This window comes from Atractosteus spatula, chromosome 1 (assembly GCF_055471065.1).
Source record: "Atractosteus spatula isolate fAtrSpa1 chromosome 1, fAtrSpa1.hap1, whole genome shotgun sequence".
NCBI classification, from domain to species: domain Eukaryota; kingdom Metazoa; phylum Chordata; class Actinopteri; order Semionotiformes; family Lepisosteidae; genus Atractosteus; species Atractosteus spatula.
This window is the reverse complement of record NC_142706.1, coordinates 60,015,745-60,034,266: the sequence shown is the minus strand read 5'-3', so window position 1 is coordinate 60,034,266 and position 18,522 is coordinate 60,015,745. Positions and strand designations below refer to the sequence as shown.

Sequence of the window (18,522 nt, the reverse complement as noted above, 5' to 3'; positions counted from 1 at the left end):
TCGGAGAGCAGTGGTCCAGCAGGGGCTCGTCCAGGTTCTGGGACAGGGATGAGCCAGAATCCCGCTTTGCTGAATCTGCAGCCCGTAGCAACGCATGAGCCCCAGATCTACAGTCTTTCTCCCTGAGGGGAGCTGTACAGACAGATAGGCACTGACCCCGCTCCGTCACAATGACAGCGCAATGACATCCAGAGTCAGAGGAGACGCTCCTGCCTCCGCCCCGCCCACGAGTTTCAGGCTGGAGTCGAAGTTGGTTGTTATGCGCTGGGCGTTGTCAAAGCTTCTGCTCTCGTCTCACGTTGGACGTCAGCCAGAAAAGGCGGAACAAGGGGTTTTTAAAACCCGGAGCAGAGTGGAGGCATTACTAGGGTCGTTTCCGTGCGTTAGTAAAGCGTGTCAGGTCGGTCGGAATGGCACGCCTTTGGAGCACAGTACTTCTCCTCGTCGTGGTGAGTATGTCGGACCCGGGCGACCGCTGACAATGCGGGAGAACTCACGTGAGACTGAAAACCCCGCTGCTTTCGTTTCGTTTGCTTTCTCGGTGCTTGCGGACAATCGCCAATAATTTGTTTGACTTTTTGAAGTGAACGCTGACAAGTTGTCGAAAAGTTCGATAGCTGGGCACCGAGAGACTCGCTTCTTCAGTCTGAAGGCGACCCCGAGCTTGTGCTCTTAAGATTTTAAACCGACGGTTCCAAAAAAGACCAACCGCTGAAAAGACGGGTTAAAATTGAGCTGGAATTCACTTTTTTTTCCAGAAAAGTGTGCGTCGGATTTTCCTTAAAATAAACCATAATAAACCTAAACAATTGAGCTGCTAGAAATGTGTACAACAGAAAAATCTGAACAGAGCGCGAGGATTAATTGTAATCTCTGTATTACCTTTCAGACAGGTGGCTCTTAATTGGGAAAATGAGGCGACAATTGTCCTAAGGCTTTAATCTCTAAATACAGAGAGAGTATATAGTATATAGCAACGTCAAAAGGACGAAGAAACATCTGACTATTTGCACAAACATTTTGGTCTGTTGCCCTGGTTACCGTGTGCTTTGCTGGATAGTCTCGCTGTTGCCTTGGTTACTGTGTGTGTTGCGCGCTATCAGTGACGTAAACACTTCCGATCATGCCTGCCAAGTCTTTCCTGGGATTCCTCAGACGTAAACTTACTTTATGCATTAACGTTTAACCCATATCATAGCGTTACAGTGTGGACTCGGTAAGAAATGCTGACTTACCGTTGCATTTTCGGAGTGATTATTCGAATATTTTATAACTATCCATTATACTTTGCTCGCGAATTGAGGGCTTACCATTTTTCCCTGTCATAAGAGCATCATCCCATTACCCAGAGACGGACACAAACCCAAAATGTTATAAAATGTTCCTTTCCGGACAGCAGCTCCTCTCTTCCCGCTGCTGAAGCACTCCCCCGTCTTGTAGGTCTCCTGCCCCCGAGCCCTCGAAGACTCGAGTCGATCAGTTTCGGACGTTCACGCTCTGAAATACGCGTTCCCCCTGTGACACGCCAGCAGGACTCGGCTGTGCGGGAGCAGGGGGTGAGGATCGGGGTTCTAGCCCACGAAGACCCCAGCGAATGCGGGGGTGCGAGCGGCCGGACCTGGCGCACGTTCTCTTGGCTGAATGACGTCTGGTCCTCCGCGCTTGCTCGTGCCGGCTGTCTGTGCAATTGCTTGGCTCTCGTGTTTCCTGCAGGCGTATTCTGACGGAGTGGCCAGCCATGTGTGCGAAGACGGCGAACACTTGGTGGTGTCAGAGGGTCAACCGGACCGATGTTGCGGCTACTGCAGCGCTGGTGAGCATGATCCCATCAGAATACCCCGCCCCCCTCTCGTTTTCTTATCTCTCCTTTCCGATTCAGCTGCGAAATCAGTCAGCTGGAGCACTTAAAATAAAGATCAATTCTTTCTGAAAACTGTAATGTCGTGGATTGGAGATTTTTTTTTGCTTTATTTATTTGATAAAGTGAGGATCAAGGGCCGTGCAGTGCTCAGCATTGCTGTCTCGCAGCTGTCTGGGTGGAGTTTGCATGTTCTCCCCAATTTCACAGGGGATTTCTCTCACAGTCCAAAGACATGCTGGTAGGATAATTGGCTTCTGCGAAAACTGGTCCTGGTGTGGATCTGCGTGTCCTGTGATGGACTGGTGTCCCATCCGGGGTGTACCCTGCCTTGTGCCTGTTGCTTGCTGGGATAGGCTCCAGCGCCCCTGCTGCTGTGAATCAGATGAAACTGTTAGAAGAGGGATGGATGAGGATCGAGAGTACTTATCTGGGATAAATCATGTGCAAAGACGTGTGTAGCTAAGGACCTCACTAGTGGCCTCACTGTGTGGTGCAGCAATACTACAGTGCATGACAGAGGTGCACTACAAAGGGTTGTGGCAAAGGCCCAGAGGATTATAGGATGTGATTTACCATCAACTGGTGAGATTCAGAGCATCCACTTCGCAATAAACCCCAATCCATCCTTCAGGATCCCAGCCATTCCGGCCACAGACTGTTCTTCCCCCTGCGCTCCAGCAAGCAGTACCGCACTGTTAAAGCACGGACCGCTAGACTCAAGAACAGCTTCTGTCCCACTGCAGTATGCATCCTCAACAGCTAACTGCAGTGCCTCAATACACATCTGCACTATGCACTTTTTGCATGGTCCACCATGTTTTTTTTGTCTCACTACTACATATTTATTGTTCCTGTTGTCTACATTGTGTGGTGTTGTCTATTGTACTGTGTATGTAACATTGTACTATGTTTCAGGATTGTGGTGATATGTATCTATCTGATATGTGATATGTATATATCTGCCTCTTTCTACAGAATTATTCATCACGAAAAACTGCACTATGGACGATGGACCTCACTGCCAGTCTTGCAATAAGTGTGAAGGTGAGTTTGCTCTCTGTCCTCTGCCCACCTGCTACTGACCACGACCACTTATCCTCCCAGCAACTTGCCCTGCTACTGACCCCGCCCACTCTCTCTCCTCCCAGCAGCTTGCTCCTCTACTGACCCCCCCCACTCTCTCTCCTCCCAGCAGCTTGCTCCTCTACTGACCCCGCCCACTATCTCTCCTCCCAGCAGCTTGCTCCTCTACTGACCCCGCCCACTCTCTCTCCTCCCAGCAGCTTGCTCCTCTACTGACCCCCGCCCACTCTCTCTCCTCCCAGCAGCTTGCTCCTCTACTGACCCCCCCCCACTCTCTCTCCTCCCAGCAGCTTGCTCCTCTACTGACCCCGCCCACTATCTCTCCTCCCTGCAGCTTGCTCCTCTACTGACCCCGCCCACTCTCTCTCCTCCCAGCAGCTTGCTCCTCTTCTGACCCCGCCCACTCTCTCTCCTCCCTGCAGCTTGCTCCTCTACTGACCCCGCCCACTCTCTCTCCTCCCTGCAGCTTGCTCCTCTACTGACCCCGCCCACTCTCTCTCCTCCCTGCAGCTTGCTCCTCTACTGACCCCGCCTACTCTCTCTCCTCCCAGCAGCTTGCTCCTCTACTGACCCCGCCCACTCTCTCTCCTCCCAGCAGCTTGCTCCTCTACTGACCCCCCCCACTCTCTCTCCTCCCTGCAGCTTGCTCCTCTACTGACCCCGCCCACTCTCTCTCCTCCCAGCAGCTTGCTCCTCTACTGACCCCGCCCACTCTCTCTCCTCCCTGCAGCTTGCTCCTCTACTGACCCCGCCCACTCTCTCTCCTCCCTGCAGCTTGCTCCTCTACTGACTCCACCCACTCTCTCTCCTCCCAGCAGCTTGCTCCTCTACTGACCCCCCCCACTCTCTCTCCTCCCTGCAGCTTGCTCCTCTACTGACCCCGCCCACTCTCTCTCCTCCCAGCAGCTTGCACTGCCCAGTCTCTCCTGACTCTGCCCACTTTCTTGGGTTTGCTCAGTTGCTCTGGAAAAAGTGAGTCGTAGAGCATGAATCGCAGCAGGCCTGGATTTGGAAAGATAGGAGAGGTGGAGAGAGGAGCTGATTGTGGGAGGAGATGGCCCAGTTGACACTCTGGTTGTCTGTGCTTCCCAGGGGACCATCAAGTGGTGCTGAGAAACTGCAGCTATTTCTCGGATGCTCTGTGCGGCTGCCAGGATGGATACGAAATGCATAACGACACTGGAAAGTGCCAGAAGAAAAATGGTGAGAGCTGTTGGATCCTTGTTAATTCTGTAACTGTGCACCATAGCTCTGGATACTTTCTAGGATCCATTTTCTTGGGTATTTTAATTTTCCCCTGCTCCTAGACCTGGAGGGTCAGGGTGTCAATTGCGTATCAGGACCAGGACTGGACACCCTGCAGACACACTGACTCCCCCCAGGACCAGGACTGGACACCCTGCAGACACACTGACTCCCCCCAGGACCAGGACTGGACACCCTGCAGACACACTGACTCCCCCCAGGACCAGGACTGGACACCCTGCAGACACACTGACCCCCCCAGGACCAGGACTGGACACCCTGCAGACACACTGACTCCCCCCAGGACCAGGACTGGACACCCTGCAGACACACTGACCACCCCAGGACCAGGACTGGACACCCTGCAGACACACTGACCACCCCAGGACCAGGACTGGACACCCTGCAGACACACTGACTCCCCCCAGGACCAGGACTGGACACCCTGCAGACACACTGACCACCCCAGGACCAGGACTGGACACCCTGCAGACACACTGACTCCCCCCAGGACCAGGACTGGACACCCTGCAGACACACTGACCACCCCAGGACCAGGACTAGACACCCTGCAGACACACTGACCACCCCAGGACCAGGACTAGACACCCTGCAGACACACGGACCCTCCCAAGGACTGCTGCTGACCCCCCCCACTCTCTCTCCTCCCAGCAGCTTGCTCCTCTACTGACCCCGCCCACTCTCTCTCCTCCCTGCAGCTTGCTCCTCTACTGACCCCGCCCACTCTCTCTCCTCCCTGCAGCTTGCTCCTCTACTGACCCCGCCCACTCTCTCTCCTCCCAGCAGCTTGCTCCTCTACTGACCCCGCCCACTCTCTCTCCTCCCAGCAGCTTGCACTGCCCAGTCTCTCCTGACTCTGCCCACTTTCTTGGGTTTGCTCAGTTGCTCTGGAAAAAGTGAGTCGTAGAGCATGAATCACAGCAGGCCTGGATTTGGAAAGATAGGAGAGGTGGAGAGAGGAGCTGATTGTGGGAGGAGATGGCCCAGTTGACACTCTGGTTGGCTGTGCTTCCCAGGGGACCATCAAGTGATCTTCAAAACTTGCAGCAATTTCTCGGATGCTCTGTGCGGCTGCCAGGATGGACACAAAATGCGTAACAGCAGTGTACAGTGCCAGAAGAAAAACATGTTTCATGATGGCACTATGTAAGTGTATCTCTTTAAACTCTCATTGCAACCCCCTCACTAACAGGACACCTAAAAACCACAGCGGATGAAAAATAAACAGGAGAATTCCTCTTCTGAATTTCTTTTTTCAAGAGTCGATTTCTCCTGTAGTGAGTCAGAGCCTAATCTGGCAGGTTCAGCGAGTGAGACAGGATCTTCTCTGGACAGGACGCCAGTCCAACACAGGACACACAAGCACATTGGACAGGACACCAGTCTAGCACAGGACACACACAGACGCACTGAACAGGATATCAGTCAAAAACAGGACACACATACACACTGGACAGGACACCAGTCTAGCACAGGACAGACAGAGAGACGCACTGGACAGGATGCCAGTCTAGCACAGGTCACACAGACACACTCTCTCTGGGCAGCCAGGTCTGCCTGTCTCCATTTTCTGTGTCCAAGCTGCGCCCGTCCACTGTCAGGGTGTGTTTCTCCTTACCTGATCTTCTCCTTGCTCTCTCTGTGCAGAGTGCCTGTTCTGGCTGCCCTCGTTGCCATGGTGCTGTGTGTTGTCTGTGTGGCTCTGCTTGTCCGGTGTCGCCGCTGGCGCTGTGCCTCAGGTGAGCCCTGATCGTTCAGCAGGAGTCTGCGAGGAACGTGCCTCACATGCATGGAAGCAGTTTCTGCATCGCTGTCGTAGGGTGGCACAGCGGTCAGCACTGGCGCCCTGGGTCCAGTTCCTGGGTGCTGTCTGTGTGGAGCTTGCATGTTCTCCCCAGATGTGCATGGGTTTCCTCCCACAGGCCACACACACTGTTGGGTTCATTGGCATCGTGGGAAAACTGACCCTGGTGTGAGTGTGTGTGCCCTGTGATGGACAGGAGTCCTGTCCAGGGTGTATCCCGCCTTGTGCCCGTTGCTTGCTGGGATAGGCTCCAGCTCCCCTGAACTGTGTGAAACAGAGGAGAAGATGGATGGATGGAGACGTGTGTAAACCGACAGCAGCATTAAGCTGGTCCAGCAGGGATTTTGCTAAGTAGCGTTCTTGATGTACTGATGAGTGGTGTGGCTCTCTGCAGGTGTTCAGGAATTCCACGCGTGAGATTTCGGGCTGGTGACCGGCTCCCCGCTTCTCTCCGCAGGCTTTGAGAAGGTCGCGGGGTCGGTGGAGCTGTGAAGCGCAGGCGACCCGGCGAAGTGACGCGGGGCAGCTGAGCGGCCTGGCGAGCGAGGAAGAGAGAGAGGGGGGGGGGGCCCGACCCGACGGCCGGAGTGCGAGACTGTGACGCCAGGAGCCGAGTCGCGCGGCGTTTCCCCCCCACTTCGCTTTGCAGCCGTCTCGTGACGTCCTTCTCCGCCGCGCGAGACCTGCCGACCGCGCCGCTGCGCGAGGGGAAACGCGCGCCCGTGGTTTTAAAAATCTTGTCCGCTCTCCATGTTGGGAAGAGGAATTGAACCGCCCTGACGCAAGGCGTCAACAGACGAGTCGGAGGACTTGGGGGACTAAATCGTGAACTAAAACTAGCCTGGCACTTTTCTGCTTCCCGAAGTACCTCGCTCGCTCTTCTAGAGCGGCCCTAATGCAGTGTTTCTCAACCAGCACGCCTTCACACATTCCGGGCGCACCGCGAAATTTTGGAAAAGTCGCATAGCAGAAGAATAGACAACAAATAACTTCGATATATTGAGTTATAGGTGGCGCAGCGGCTAGCAGCGCCATCCCGCCGCGCTGTGGCCCCCAGTTCAATTCCCGGGAGCTCCATCTGCGTGGAGTTCGCATGTTCGTATGTCGCAACAGGGAAAGTAAAGGTTTATTCCGTGCTGAAAAGAAGGGAAAGGGAAAAAAACGGCGTTTGTCTGTGGGTGGGTTCGTTGGCTCCTGGGAGAACCCTGCTATGAGCGTGTTGTTTCTGTTCGCGAGCTCAGACGGACAGGGATGAGCACAGACGCTATTGCCGAAACGGGCCGATGGGTAGGAAGGGACGCAGCGTACGTGCTGAGGAGGGTAATGGGACAACACCGATCTCAGACCAGCAAGGTCAGAGGGACGATCAAGTATGAAAATGTCGCGGAGAGAGGGGCGCTAGACAGCGCCTGCAGTCGGGGAGCATGTATGCGTGCGGAGGCAGAAGTAAGTGATCCAGAACTGCGCCCCCTCCCGGGCTAATGTTGAAAGAAACTCCGATGAACACGGAACTAAAAGCCATTTCTCTTTTTTAAAATATTTTGTTATTTAAACACCAGAAATAACAAAAAAAAGTTGACAGCATATTAAAATAGATATAGAAATAGACTCTTCACAACCAGAGGAATTCACATATGTATAAACTGAAAATTGCACCTGTTCCTCATATAATTATTATTGTATTTTTTGTCTTTTATATCTACTCCATCCAAAAATAAATGATCCGAGAAAGGCCGAGACTACCTCCAAACAGCCTCACCCCTTTCTCAGCATCAAGGACTACAGCACATTCCCGGGGAGAGATGGGAATCTGACATTTCTCCAAACATTCTGTATGTGTAAACAATCTGTCCTCTTCATTTAACAACTGGGCCACTCGCCAGATTTTGTGATCACACCAAGTCGGATCTCAATTCCATTTCTCCCGTACGAATGTGCTCTGGCCGATGACGTGGTGCGTGTGAGGGGAGTGGGCCGTGGGCCGTGGGCCGTGGGCCGGGGACTGCTGTCAGCGCGGAGTGGGAAGGGAAAGGTTGAGAAACACTGCGTTAGTTTCCTTATCGGAGGGCCGCATTCTCAGATGCCCAGAGTTACTTGGCCGGATTTGTGCAGTAGTACAGCTGTGAGACTGCCACCTTGTGGACATTCAGCGTAGTGCTGGTCTGTCTGCGAGATAGACGCCGTCGATCTATTCGACAACACTGTGATGCGTAGGTTTCCTTCTGCTTCTGTGTTTTTGCTAACGGGGGGGGGGAGGGTAGGGGCGATATAAGACCAATATAATAAGTATAAGTAATATTATAAGCAATATAAGTAGTTCAGGTGGGTAGCTATGTCAGTCTTAGGGTTGATGCTATGAGACTTTTGGGACAGGTGAGGTTTTTGAAGTTGATGTTCGTTAATTGTTAGGGAAACTTTTTTTAAACGTTTTTTTTTTTGTTTTAATCATATCATAGCATACCTAGATCGTCCAATCCCGCTGTCTAGCTTCTCTTGTCGCACTTGAGGATTAAATTAATCATGTGTTGGATTGGAAGAAAGGCGGAGATGCAGTAGGACATTTAAAACAGTTGTCAGGATCGAAGCTGCTTACTCGGGGACTGCCGATCTGTCATTTCTAACGAGAGATTTTCCCCTGCCAATTAAAACAGACCGGTCGATTAAGCACCGTCCCAACATTTCTAGCGCCGTGAGGTGTTGGTTATCTTTAACCAACCTGTCCCAAATCTCCCACTACTGCAGAGCCATGAGACTGACCTTCGCAGTGACAAAGAGAGTCGTTGACAAACGCATACTCCTGCATTATATTAATGAAGTCTTTATTTTTTTCGTTTACGGAACGTACTCACTGCCTAAGTGAATTTCAAATTCTTTGTTCGGAAGGAGCAGCCCTTGTTAACTCGGGGCGAACATGTTAATCTATGTTAGACGATTTATGAAGCATTTGGACTAGAATGAGGAATAGAGCCTATTTTTAAAAAAAAATAAACTCGCAAACCAGACCAGGTCGTTTGGCTCACGTGACTGCCAGAGTGATTTGGCCCGTGCTTGCAGTTACAAGGCGTGTACGGTAGAGGGAGCTTGACAGCAGCGCCACTTAAAGGAAACTTCCTGCCTTAAAGCTCCAACTCGGCCCTACAGCTGTTTGCAGGGGGGTGAGTTTCGCAGAAGCGTGCTTGAAGCTGGAATTGCTGCCTTGTCTGTCTGGCATCACAAGGGTCAGACTCCATTCCTGGAGAGACTACTGTCTCCTGGTTTTAGTTCCGCCCGAGCTCTGTTTCAATAGTGGGGCTGAATGCAGTGATGCTGTTGATAATGCAGGTGACCACGCATTCATTTTGTCTGCACTACTTATATAAATGCATGTCACCAGATATTATTTTTATTTATGCTAATTAGGAATTATTTATAATGATATAAATTAAATTTCAGTATTATTGCTTTTCACAAGAACCTGTGAAGTTCCCATTGAGGCTGGACAGAGTGTAACTCAGGAGAATGGTGAAGATGTGTGCTGCACCCTGCGTGGGGGGAAATGACTGTGAAATGATTTGACCCAGCCTGGGTACAGTGGCCGTTTCTTTGCTTTTAACTGTGAATGGGGCAGTGAGGCGGCCGCAGCCAAGACGATCCAACTGGAGTTGCAGGGAACGTCATTCCAGCTGCCTCCTCCTTTCTCCCACTGTTACTGATGTTGGGTCTTCAATGCAAACAGCTGAGCCGGCATTCTCTGTCTCTGTGGCTCTGGCGTTCTCAGGATCTTCAATAAACAGTGCTTTGTTAGAAATGTAAACGTGTCCGGGTTTTCTTTGAAATCCCTGCTTGCTTTCCTGCTGTTGGATCAGGGTGAACGTCTGGCTCTGTCGGAGCTTGAGTGACGAAGGGAATGGTTTGATGCTGTCCCAGTCAGGGTGAGGGAGACATACTGGACCTGTTTCACTGGGGCTTCAGTGCCTCACCAGTGGCCTGATTAGGCTGGAGTGTACGTCCATTCCTTCTTTTTCTTTGCACTTTATCCCAGCAAGCAACAGGCATGAGGCAGGGTACACCCTGGACAGGACACCAGTCCATCACAGGGCAGATACACACACACACACACACACACACACACACACACACACACACACTCCAGGGACAGTCTTCCCAGAAGCCAATTAACCTGCCAGCATGTCTTTAGACTGTGGAAGACACCCACAAGAACACGGGAAGAACAGACAAACTCCACACAGACAGCACCCCAGGGATTGAACACAGGACCCTGCAGGCCACTGTATATACTGTGATGTTAAATGCCACAATGAGGTCTCCCATTCTATCCGGGAAGCTAAGGGCAGGGTTTGGGAATCCTGGCAGCGTGGGGAAAAAGCTCTAGTCCCAGACCTCTCCGAAGCAGAAGTTACAAGGAAGATGCAGGAATTCGCACTCCCGACCCTGGAGCGCGAGATGTAAGATTCTTTCCGTGACGCAGTGTAGCGTTGACTGGGAAAGAGAGTTCAGATGGAAAAGGGAGGGTCTGGCACAACTCGGGGTCTTTTCTTCTGGGGCGCCTCTAGAGATTTCCGGATTTCGGGACCAGAGGTTGGAACTGAACTGGAGCCTTTTCTCCCAAATGTGGCACCCCATCTCTCTTTCTAGTGGAGTCCTCATGTCCAGGGGCCCTTGTTCCAACCTGAGCAGCAGATGAACCTAATCAGTTTCTTAGATGTCTGCAGTGTTTTGAATCTGTTAATAGCTGTACTCTGTCATCAAAGGTTACCTGTCAAACACCTCAGAACGTGGGTAGAATTACTAGAGGTCCGCACTTAATCATACGACTGGACTGCCCAGGCTGGAGCGAGCCAGGCCCAGCCCTGGGAGTGCACATTGGACACACCTGGCTCAAGCGCCTCATTAGAAACAGGAAAAGATCTGATGTAATGGGCACAGTTGTACATACCACATCCCAGAGAGAGAGCGAGAGAGAGAGAGACCTGTGGTGACTTTAGATGATGCAGGGGTTATTATAGGACTCCAGTGCTGTTCCATCAGCAGCCAGCCTGCAGTCCCAGTATCTATAATGGTTATAGCTCTGAGAAGATTAAAGGAGCTCTATTGAGAGTGTGCTCACGTGTGGGATTGCAGTGTGGTTTGGCAGCAGCTTGTCTTCTGACTGGAAGGCGTTACAGGGGGTGGTCAGGTCAGCCCAGTCCATCACTGGGGTACAGCTCCCCTCTGCTTCAGACACTTTTACAACTCGCTGCCTCGGGAAGGCTGGAAGTATCGCTAAGGACACCAGTCATCCTGGCTCCTCACTTTTCTCCCTCCTTCCCTCTGGGCAGCGCTATAGGAGCATAAAGGTACGAACGTCTAGACTCAGAGACAGCTTCTTCCCTCAAGATGTCAGATTACTGAGCTCTTCCCCTACCACTGGCTCACACTGACGTTTTTTTTCTCTCTAAGATGTGTGTTATTTAACTTGTTGTTGCTGCCGCTGTTCTGGGCTTTTGGTGTTTCCTTGATGTCTTGGTATAGGAGCATTTCATTGCACTTGTGCAGGTGACAATCAACTCGACTCTCGACTTGAAAGAAGTTTTCTTTTTTTTGTGGGGTTAGTTTTATTAGTGAGAGAAGTATGACTGATTTGCTAGCAGTAGGTTCCTCCATCTGGAAGCTCCTGGGTCTCTGCGAGCAAGTGGATTGTGTGGCAGTGTCGGACTCTGGTCACAAGAAAGCTGAGGCAGGGAATGTGCAGCAGAGGGTCACGGAGGAGACCAGGAACACGAAGGGACGCCTGACTCACAAGGGCACAGTTCCAGCACAGGATACTGAATCATTTGCTTGTGTGATGGAGAGTTCCTTTTGGAGCCTTAAAGGGCAATCCCTCCTGTGATATTCCCAAACACTGGGGCAGGAGGAGAGGAAGAGGCACCGGAGTGACTGTGCGCTGGGATACTCTGAGGAACGGAGTGCTTTAGGAACTGTGCAGGACTCTGTGCCAGGGGGCGTCTCTACATCACGGGAGCTCAGAGGGGACTGAGAGTCAACAACACCGCTGAAATGCACGCTCCTGGGCTGCTGATCTGCTGCCTAGGAGTTTCCTGGTGCGGCCGGGGGGGGGGGGTCAGGCTCAAGTTGTGGCCCAGTATTCAGCACACTATTCACTATTCACTACACTCACCTACTCACAAGGTGTCAGGGGCTCCAGAATGCGATCCCTGCAGCCCCCATCTTGAGAGCAGGGGATCATGGGCCAGATCCAGGGCAATATTCCAGGACACTCAACTCTTAACACTTTCTGCACAGTCTTTCCTCATCTTGCCAGTTAAGAATTTAGCTCCCTTATTTCTGACTAAACAGCTCTAAGTAGGTGATCAATTGACAATGAACAGAAGCAGGTGGGTTTGACACTATCAGGCAGATGATGTCAGTGTTTCTTCTTCTGCTTAAGGGTAGTTGGTTGTATTTCAGCAGGTACACCCGAACTAGAGTCCTGAAACGCACTACCTAGCAGGGGGTAATTCATACCAATTGCAACAAGGCTGCGAATCGCTACAGCCAGGGCTGCAGTAATGACAGTCCTCCACTAGGGGGATCAAAACACCACTTATCGAGCTTAACTCAGATTTACCGAGCAGTTTTCGCCAGTTTGAACACAGAATATTCTAATAAACAGAACTAGAACATTTTCCGACTGCGAAATGAATTGGCTATGTATGTTCTAAAAATAAAATCTTGAAAAATAAGGAACACAATATTTAGTTGTCTGCTTGTTGACGAAAACTCTATAAATCTGTCTGATAGTTTTTGTTGCAGGCAAACTCCAGCGTACAAAATAAAAAACATTCTTCTGCGTTGTGCATCAAGGTTTTAAATCGTTTCTATCTTTTGGATAAAAATGCTACTACATCTTATTGAACCCTCTTATGATGATGTCATGATGTCACGAAGTTGTCATGGTGTGATGTCAGAAAGGAGACCGGATCTTTAAAACCAGGGTGTGGTTTGGAGCTCCTGTGCATCTGTTGGTAATCATGAAAAACGTCCTTTTGATCTATTCGCTGCATGTAATGTAAATTCACAGTCTCCGATTAAAGCTTTCACAGGCGGCATTGAAACAATTGCTCACAACTGTGTTACCCGTCAAATAGTGCACTATACAGAAACGAGCAATTATTACACGTATATAAAAGCAAGTTTTTTTTCCAATAATTGAACAAATGAAAGCTGGAATAAAAAAAATCGGAATCTTCGCTGGAAAAAAAAAGCTATTCTCCGGTCGCAACCGTGGCAGAGTTACTCCAGACAGCAGGGGGGAATTTGAAGTTGCTTCACCTGATGACACCGGCAACGAGGCACCAGGCAGTCAGGCTGAATTAACCGCTTTCATAGACAACTGCAGCACCCACACGGTCGCAGGGAGATCAGGCAAGCTCCACTGAGACAAACACCCCAGCCTGCAGTCAAACCCAGGACTCCACTGAAGCAAGAAATACAGCAGCTCAAACGATGTCATCGTGCTGCGCTGCCTTGTCAAGGTGTTAAGCTCCTTTTGTTCGGGGGATACTGAGGAGTTATATACACTATCGGTACCCCCAGGTAAAATGGCTGTCCAGGTACGTACCGCCACAGACGTTCCAGGGCTTATCTAGTATTTTATGTATCTATGGCTTCCGCGGAGTGGTCGGTGTTAGGCTTTTTAACCCTGCTCGCTCGCCGTAGACAGCGTGCTGTTCTTCAATAACACTCCGTTCGCCCTGACGTGCGGGTTATCAAACGTGGAGCCGGTCATGTCTGTGTGTTCTGTGCTGAAAGCGGTCAGATCGGATCTGAGAAAGGTAAATTGTTTGGGTGAGAAATGGAAACGGACCCACGCACTTACGCAGCATTACAGTTCTATGTGAATTCTGGTAACAGCTCGTGAATGTTGTACAGTTATGTGTCTGCAGAAGCAACAGCATTCTGCTGGAAGTTCGTCAGATATTAAGCGTGGGAAAATGCTGAGAAAGTATACTACCAGTCCGTGTGGATAGCTTGGACTTTTAAAAGGGTGACTGTCGATTATAAAGCTTGGCAAAGGTAGTTACGATTACTGCATTCCTGGATCACAGAGCAGACTGATTCTCAAAGCTAGGAGTAGTGATAGCAAATGAACGAATGTATTGCTATACTCAGGGAAGCAATTATTCTAAGGCAGCTTACAGTAAAACAAGGTTATCTTATCAAATACGTACAAAATAATACAATTTAAAATAGTCCGTGAGTAAAAGTCTTCAGTATTGGTTATCTAGAGCAAATGCTGCCATTGCAGTGTCTCGACAGTGATTCCGTAGTCTAGGTTATACAAAACTAGTTCCGTGGTCTAGTTTTGTATAAACTAGACCAGTGTATCCCAGCTCTAGTCCTGGAGAAACACCGTGTCTGCTTGTTTTCAGCTGAGTTCCTACTCACTGGCGAACTGATGTAAGTTTTCTGTTTGAGAAAATATTTGTAAATGTACCGTCAACTAGCTAGAGCTGAGTAAAATCTGTGTGCTGAAGTTGTGGAAGCTGTACTCTTTAAGAGGTGTGTGGTTCACACTCAGGACGGACCAAAGAAACAAGTTAATTGGTCTGCTAATTGTTGCACTTTTATTTATGACATTGATTAGCACTGAAGCTCAGCAGTTGTGAGCCTGGTCCATACCTGGATAGGAGACCTCTGGGAAAAACTAAAGTTGCTGCTGGAATAGAGGCCAGCAGGAGGCGCTCACCCTGCAATCTCTGCACTGTAAAAAGGCGCTGTCCTTTGTCCTTCCAGGTTGTCTCCTGAAATAAGTAGGGGTGTAACCCCAGAATCCTGGGCAAATTTCCCTTTACCAATCATGGCCTCCTAAAAATCCCCATCTCTGAACTGGCTTCATCGCTCTGTTCTCCCCCCCACTATGAGCTGATGTGTGGTGAGCGTACTGGTGCACTATGGCTGCTGTCACATCATCCAGGTGGGGCTGCACATTGGTGGTGGTGGAGGGGAGTCCCCATTACCTGTACAGCACTTTGAGTGGAGTGTCCAGAAAAGCGCTATACAAGTGTAAGCAATTATTATTATTATTTGCAGGATTAATATAGCAATTAATAAGCTGGTATTATCAGCACTGCAGTAGGGTAGATTGGAAGGGATACAGGTTGAATGGTCTTGGTTGAGTGGGTTTGGAATCCTCACACTTAAAGGGCACCTGTTCTCCAGGTCTGTTTGGCTCAGCCGGTCCAGTCTGTCCACTCGGGCTGTCCCTTGCTGGCCACGGAAAAGGCTCTGCTGGTCAAACTGCGCAAGGTGACCGGATACTCCTTCGTCAACTGCAAGAAGGCTCTGGAAAAGTTCGATGGCGACTTTGCGCAGGTAACTGTGGAGGCTGGTCTCTCTCCTGCAGCAAAACACCTGTCCAGGGGAAACCACTGACTGACACCAGATCACAGCAGGTCTCGCTGTTGTACCCAACCAAATTGAGCTGATCCTGACGTGGACTGTAACACAGGCAGTCCCCCTTCACAGATCAGCACCCCTGATGTTCGTGTTTGAATACATTGCAGACAGAATAAAGACAGACCATTCAGCATGTCTGCTTCACAAGTATTTCTAAAGGAACAAGTAATCGGTTTATTCCATGTTGAAAAGAGCAGGAAGAAAACACAACGTTTTGTCTGTGAAATGTTGTGTTTTCTTTCTTCTCTTTTCAGCATGGAATAAACCTTATTACTTGTTCCTTTGCAGCCATGCATGCTGATGCAGCTGCACACCTGAACTGTTTCTAAAGTAGTCACCTCTGGTCCTGAAAATGAGGTTTGTTCTTAGTCTAGGTGCCCAGCTCTGTGCGTGCTGTGTGCTCAGCCACCCCCAAATCTCTGATTTTTGTTAAAGCAGAGGCGGAATCTACGCTTATCAAGAATGGATTTGAAGGATTTCTTCATCAGATAGAAAGATTTCGCAAGCATGGACAATCTGACTGAGTGACTCTTCTAGTAGAACCTGCGCAATGATAAGTTGTGCTTAGCCAAATGCATTGCTGCCTGTGTGTGTGAACCTCCCTCACCCGGCCCTGTGTGTGCAGGCAGAGAGCTGGCTCCATGAACAGGCACAGAAGGAGGGCTGGAGCAAGGCCAACAAGCTACAGGGTCGCCGCACCTCGCAGGGTCTGATCGGGCAGCTGCTGGGCGACCGCACCGCCGTCATGGTGGAGGTAGGACAAGGGGCAGGGTCCCCCCTGCAGGACAGTAGTCGCCCCCTAGTGGAGGTAGGACAAGGGGCAGGGTCACCCCTGCAGGAGAGCAGGCAGCAGTCACCCCCTGGTGGAGGTGGGACGAGGAGCAGGGTCACCCCTGCAGGAGAGCAGGCAGTAGTGTATTCACCACTGGAGGGCGAGCGGTGATTATTCTCAGGTAACACTGATGAGAGGACTGGCCATAATTATCAGCTGATCCCTGTTTTAAGACGTTCTTGCACGTCAGGAGAGACAGTGTGGTGTTCGTATGTATGTGATCCAGTACCACGGTACCAAGATGTTTAGTGGAAATGTTTTATTAAAAAACAAAAAAATTGGTATTTGCTTACTGAAAACCACCCAGGTGGAAATTAGGAGGAAATACATTTAGGAAGAAGCTGCGTTGTCGTATTGTTGAATTAGATTTCCATAGATCTTTCCAAGAAACTGGATCAGAAACTTGGATCGAGCACATTTGAAGGAGCTGACTGGCTGCCTCCTGATAATGGCCTGCCGCCTCTCCTTGCTGACCTGCTGCCTCTCGTTCTCATCTCAGGTGAACTGCGAGACGGATTTCGTCGCCCGAAACGAGACATTCCAGCAGCTGGTGCACAGAGTGGCTCTGGCCACCATGGGGCATCACCAGAGCACAGCGGGGAGCGGATCTGGCTACACCAAGGTGTGCACCCCCTCGGAGGTGGGGGGGATGGGGAGGTGGTGAAGGGGACCTCGCCGAGAAACCATCATGGCCACTGCGGCTGTAGCCGGTGTGCGCCAGGCGGGCAATTCGGTCCCGAGTGAAATTCCGGTGGATTTCTGTATCGCCCGTCGTGCGGCCCGGTGTTTGAGATACGAGTGGACGGCGTGTGGCTCGTTCTCTCTGTGTGCGGCTGTATGGGGGTTCCTGGTGCTAGAAATCTCTCTTTCTGAGTGCACAGGGCTACGGGGGGAATTTGGGAATTCTGGGATTCGATCACAGTTGGTCACAGACTCGAAGCCACAGGGCGCCGCTCACTGGACACTGGCGAGCTGTGCAGTACCAATGACCGGGCTCCGTGCCGCGAGAGAATTCTGCACGGTGTCGGATTCGAGGGGGGTGACGTCTCTTCTGCAGCTTGCTCGGTGCACTGACGCTGTCCCATCAGGCCTGCCCAGGGTTTGTGTGGCTTGCTGGTGTCCTACTGCTGACTGTGTCCCGCTGTCCACCTCTCTCAGAGCCTCCTGGGAGCCGAGGAGCTGTCCCTGCTGAAAGCGGGGTCCGGCGGTGCCCCCCTCTCGGACGAGTTGGCTCTGGCTGTAGGTAAGAGGCGGGCGTGCGATCGGGCAGGCCGCTCCCCTGCGGTCCGGCTCGCCCTGGTGACCGGGCCGCGCCCTCTGTGTGGTCTCCTCCCAGGCAGGCTGGGCGAGAACATCGCGCTGCAGCGGGCGGTGATCATGGCGGTGCCCTCCGACTGCCACATCGGCTCGTACGTCCACGGCTCGCCGCCCGGGCCCGCGGCGGAAGGGGGTGCCCGGCTGGGCCGGTACGGGGCGCTGGTGGCGTGCCGCGGAGGCGGGGCGGAGCTGGGGCGGCGGCTGGCGCAGCACGTGGTGGGCGAGGCGCCGGAGACGCTGGGCACGCCCGAGGACCTGCCCGGCGGGGGGGACACCGAGACGCGGCTGCTGGCGCAGAGCTTGCTGTCCCAGCCGGACCGCACCGTGGGCCAGTACCTGCAGGAGAACGGCGCCCACGTCCTGGACTTCGTCCGCTTCGAGTGCGGGGAGGCTAAGCCCTAGAGCGCCCCCTGCTGGGCGCCCTGAGGGATAAAGCCCTCAACTGGTGGGTAAAAGTGACTGCCAGACCCTTTGTAACTGAATCACTGAAATAAAGACGACTGTCATTCCTCTGAAATAACTTCTGAATAAAGAGCAAAGTGCCTGTTGTCTCTGCGGGGCTTGGGCCTTGCTGACCTCTGGCATCTCGGAGGAGTGGGGTTCTGGGGTTCCCATGCCTAACTGAGGCCCCATCTGCCCATGGAAAGACTGGATTCTGGCGTAAGAAGACATGTGTTCAGTGAGCTGTGTTTGTGGGGAACCTCTCAGGAGTTGTGCTGGTGTGTGTGTGAGTGAGAGGTGCTGTGGGTTTTCTGTGCGACGTGAGCGCAAATATGGTGGTGGATAGCACAAAATGAAAAAAGGGCCTAAGAGAAACCTCGGTAAACTTTTGGGGAAAAAAGACAACCTTAATTCTTAAATATTTAGGGTCCCCTTAACCTGCACCACATCTCTGTGCTGCGATCTGAGAAAGGGTTTCCC

General features: G+C 51.5%; 2 protein-coding genes across 3 annotated transcripts; both read left to right on the top strand.

Moving 5' to 3' along the window:
- Window positions 1-321: 321 nt before the first annotated feature.
- LOC148841416 (uncharacterized) lies at window positions 322-9,807 on the top strand. 2 transcript variants are annotated; one of them, XR_016090809.1, is made up of 8 exons: window positions 322-449; window positions 1,714-1,813; window positions 2,837-2,905; window positions 4,037-4,147; window positions 5,227-5,356; window positions 5,858-5,949; window positions 6,472-7,846; window positions 9,466-9,807. XR_016090809.1 is itself a non-coding variant. In XM_088910510.1 (7 exons), the coding sequence occupies exons 1-7, from the start codon at window positions 411-413 to the stop codon at window positions 6,504-6,506; spliced, it is 576 nt and encodes a 191-aa protein (XP_088766636.1). In that variant the 5' UTR covers window positions 322-410; the 3' UTR covers window positions 6,507-9,807. The 2 variants fall into 2 exon arrangements, 1 of the variants encoding a protein (XP_088766636.1); XM_088910510.1 differs by having other exon boundaries at window positions 6,472-9,807.
- Window positions 9,808-13,731: 3,924 nt separating this feature from the next.
- Window positions 13,732-18,125, top strand: tsfm (Ts translation elongation factor, mitochondrial). Its single transcript, XM_088910646.1, has 6 exons — window positions 13,732-13,828; window positions 15,216-15,368; window positions 16,078-16,206; window positions 16,784-16,906; window positions 17,443-17,527; window positions 17,621-18,125. Exons 1-6 carry the CDS (start codon window positions 13,781-13,783, stop codon window positions 18,001-18,003), a joined length of 921 nt encoding a protein of 306 aa, XP_088766772.1. The 5' UTR covers window positions 13,732-13,780; the 3' UTR covers window positions 18,004-18,125.
- Window positions 18,126-18,522: the final 397 nt, after the last annotated feature.

Bases quoted from the DNA above. Each gene is read 5' to 3' on its own strand.
- LOC148841416 (XM_088910510.1), top strand. From the start codon at position 411: ATGGCACGCCTTTGGAGCACAGTACTTCTCCTCGTCGTG. The intron at 5,357-5,857 runs GTAAGTGTATCT...CTCTCTGTGCAG, and splicing joins ATGTTTCATGATGGCACTAT to AGTGCCTGTTCTGGCTGCCC. The intron at 5,950-6,471 runs GTGAGCCCTGAT...TTCTCTCCGCAG, and splicing joins CCGCTGGCGCTGTGCCTCAG to GCTTTGAGAAGGTCGCGGGG.
- tsfm (XM_088910646.1), top strand. From the start codon at position 13,781: ATGTCTGTGTGTTCTGTGCTGAAAGCGGTCAGATCGGATCTGAGAAAG. The intron at 13,829-15,215 runs GTAAATTGTTTG...CCTGTTCTCCAG, and splicing joins TCAGATCGGATCTGAGAAAG to GTCTGTTTGGCTCAGCCGGT. The intron at 16,907-17,442 runs GTGTGCACCCCC...CACCTCTCTCAG, and splicing joins GCGGATCTGGCTACACCAAG to AGCCTCCTGGGAGCCGAGGA.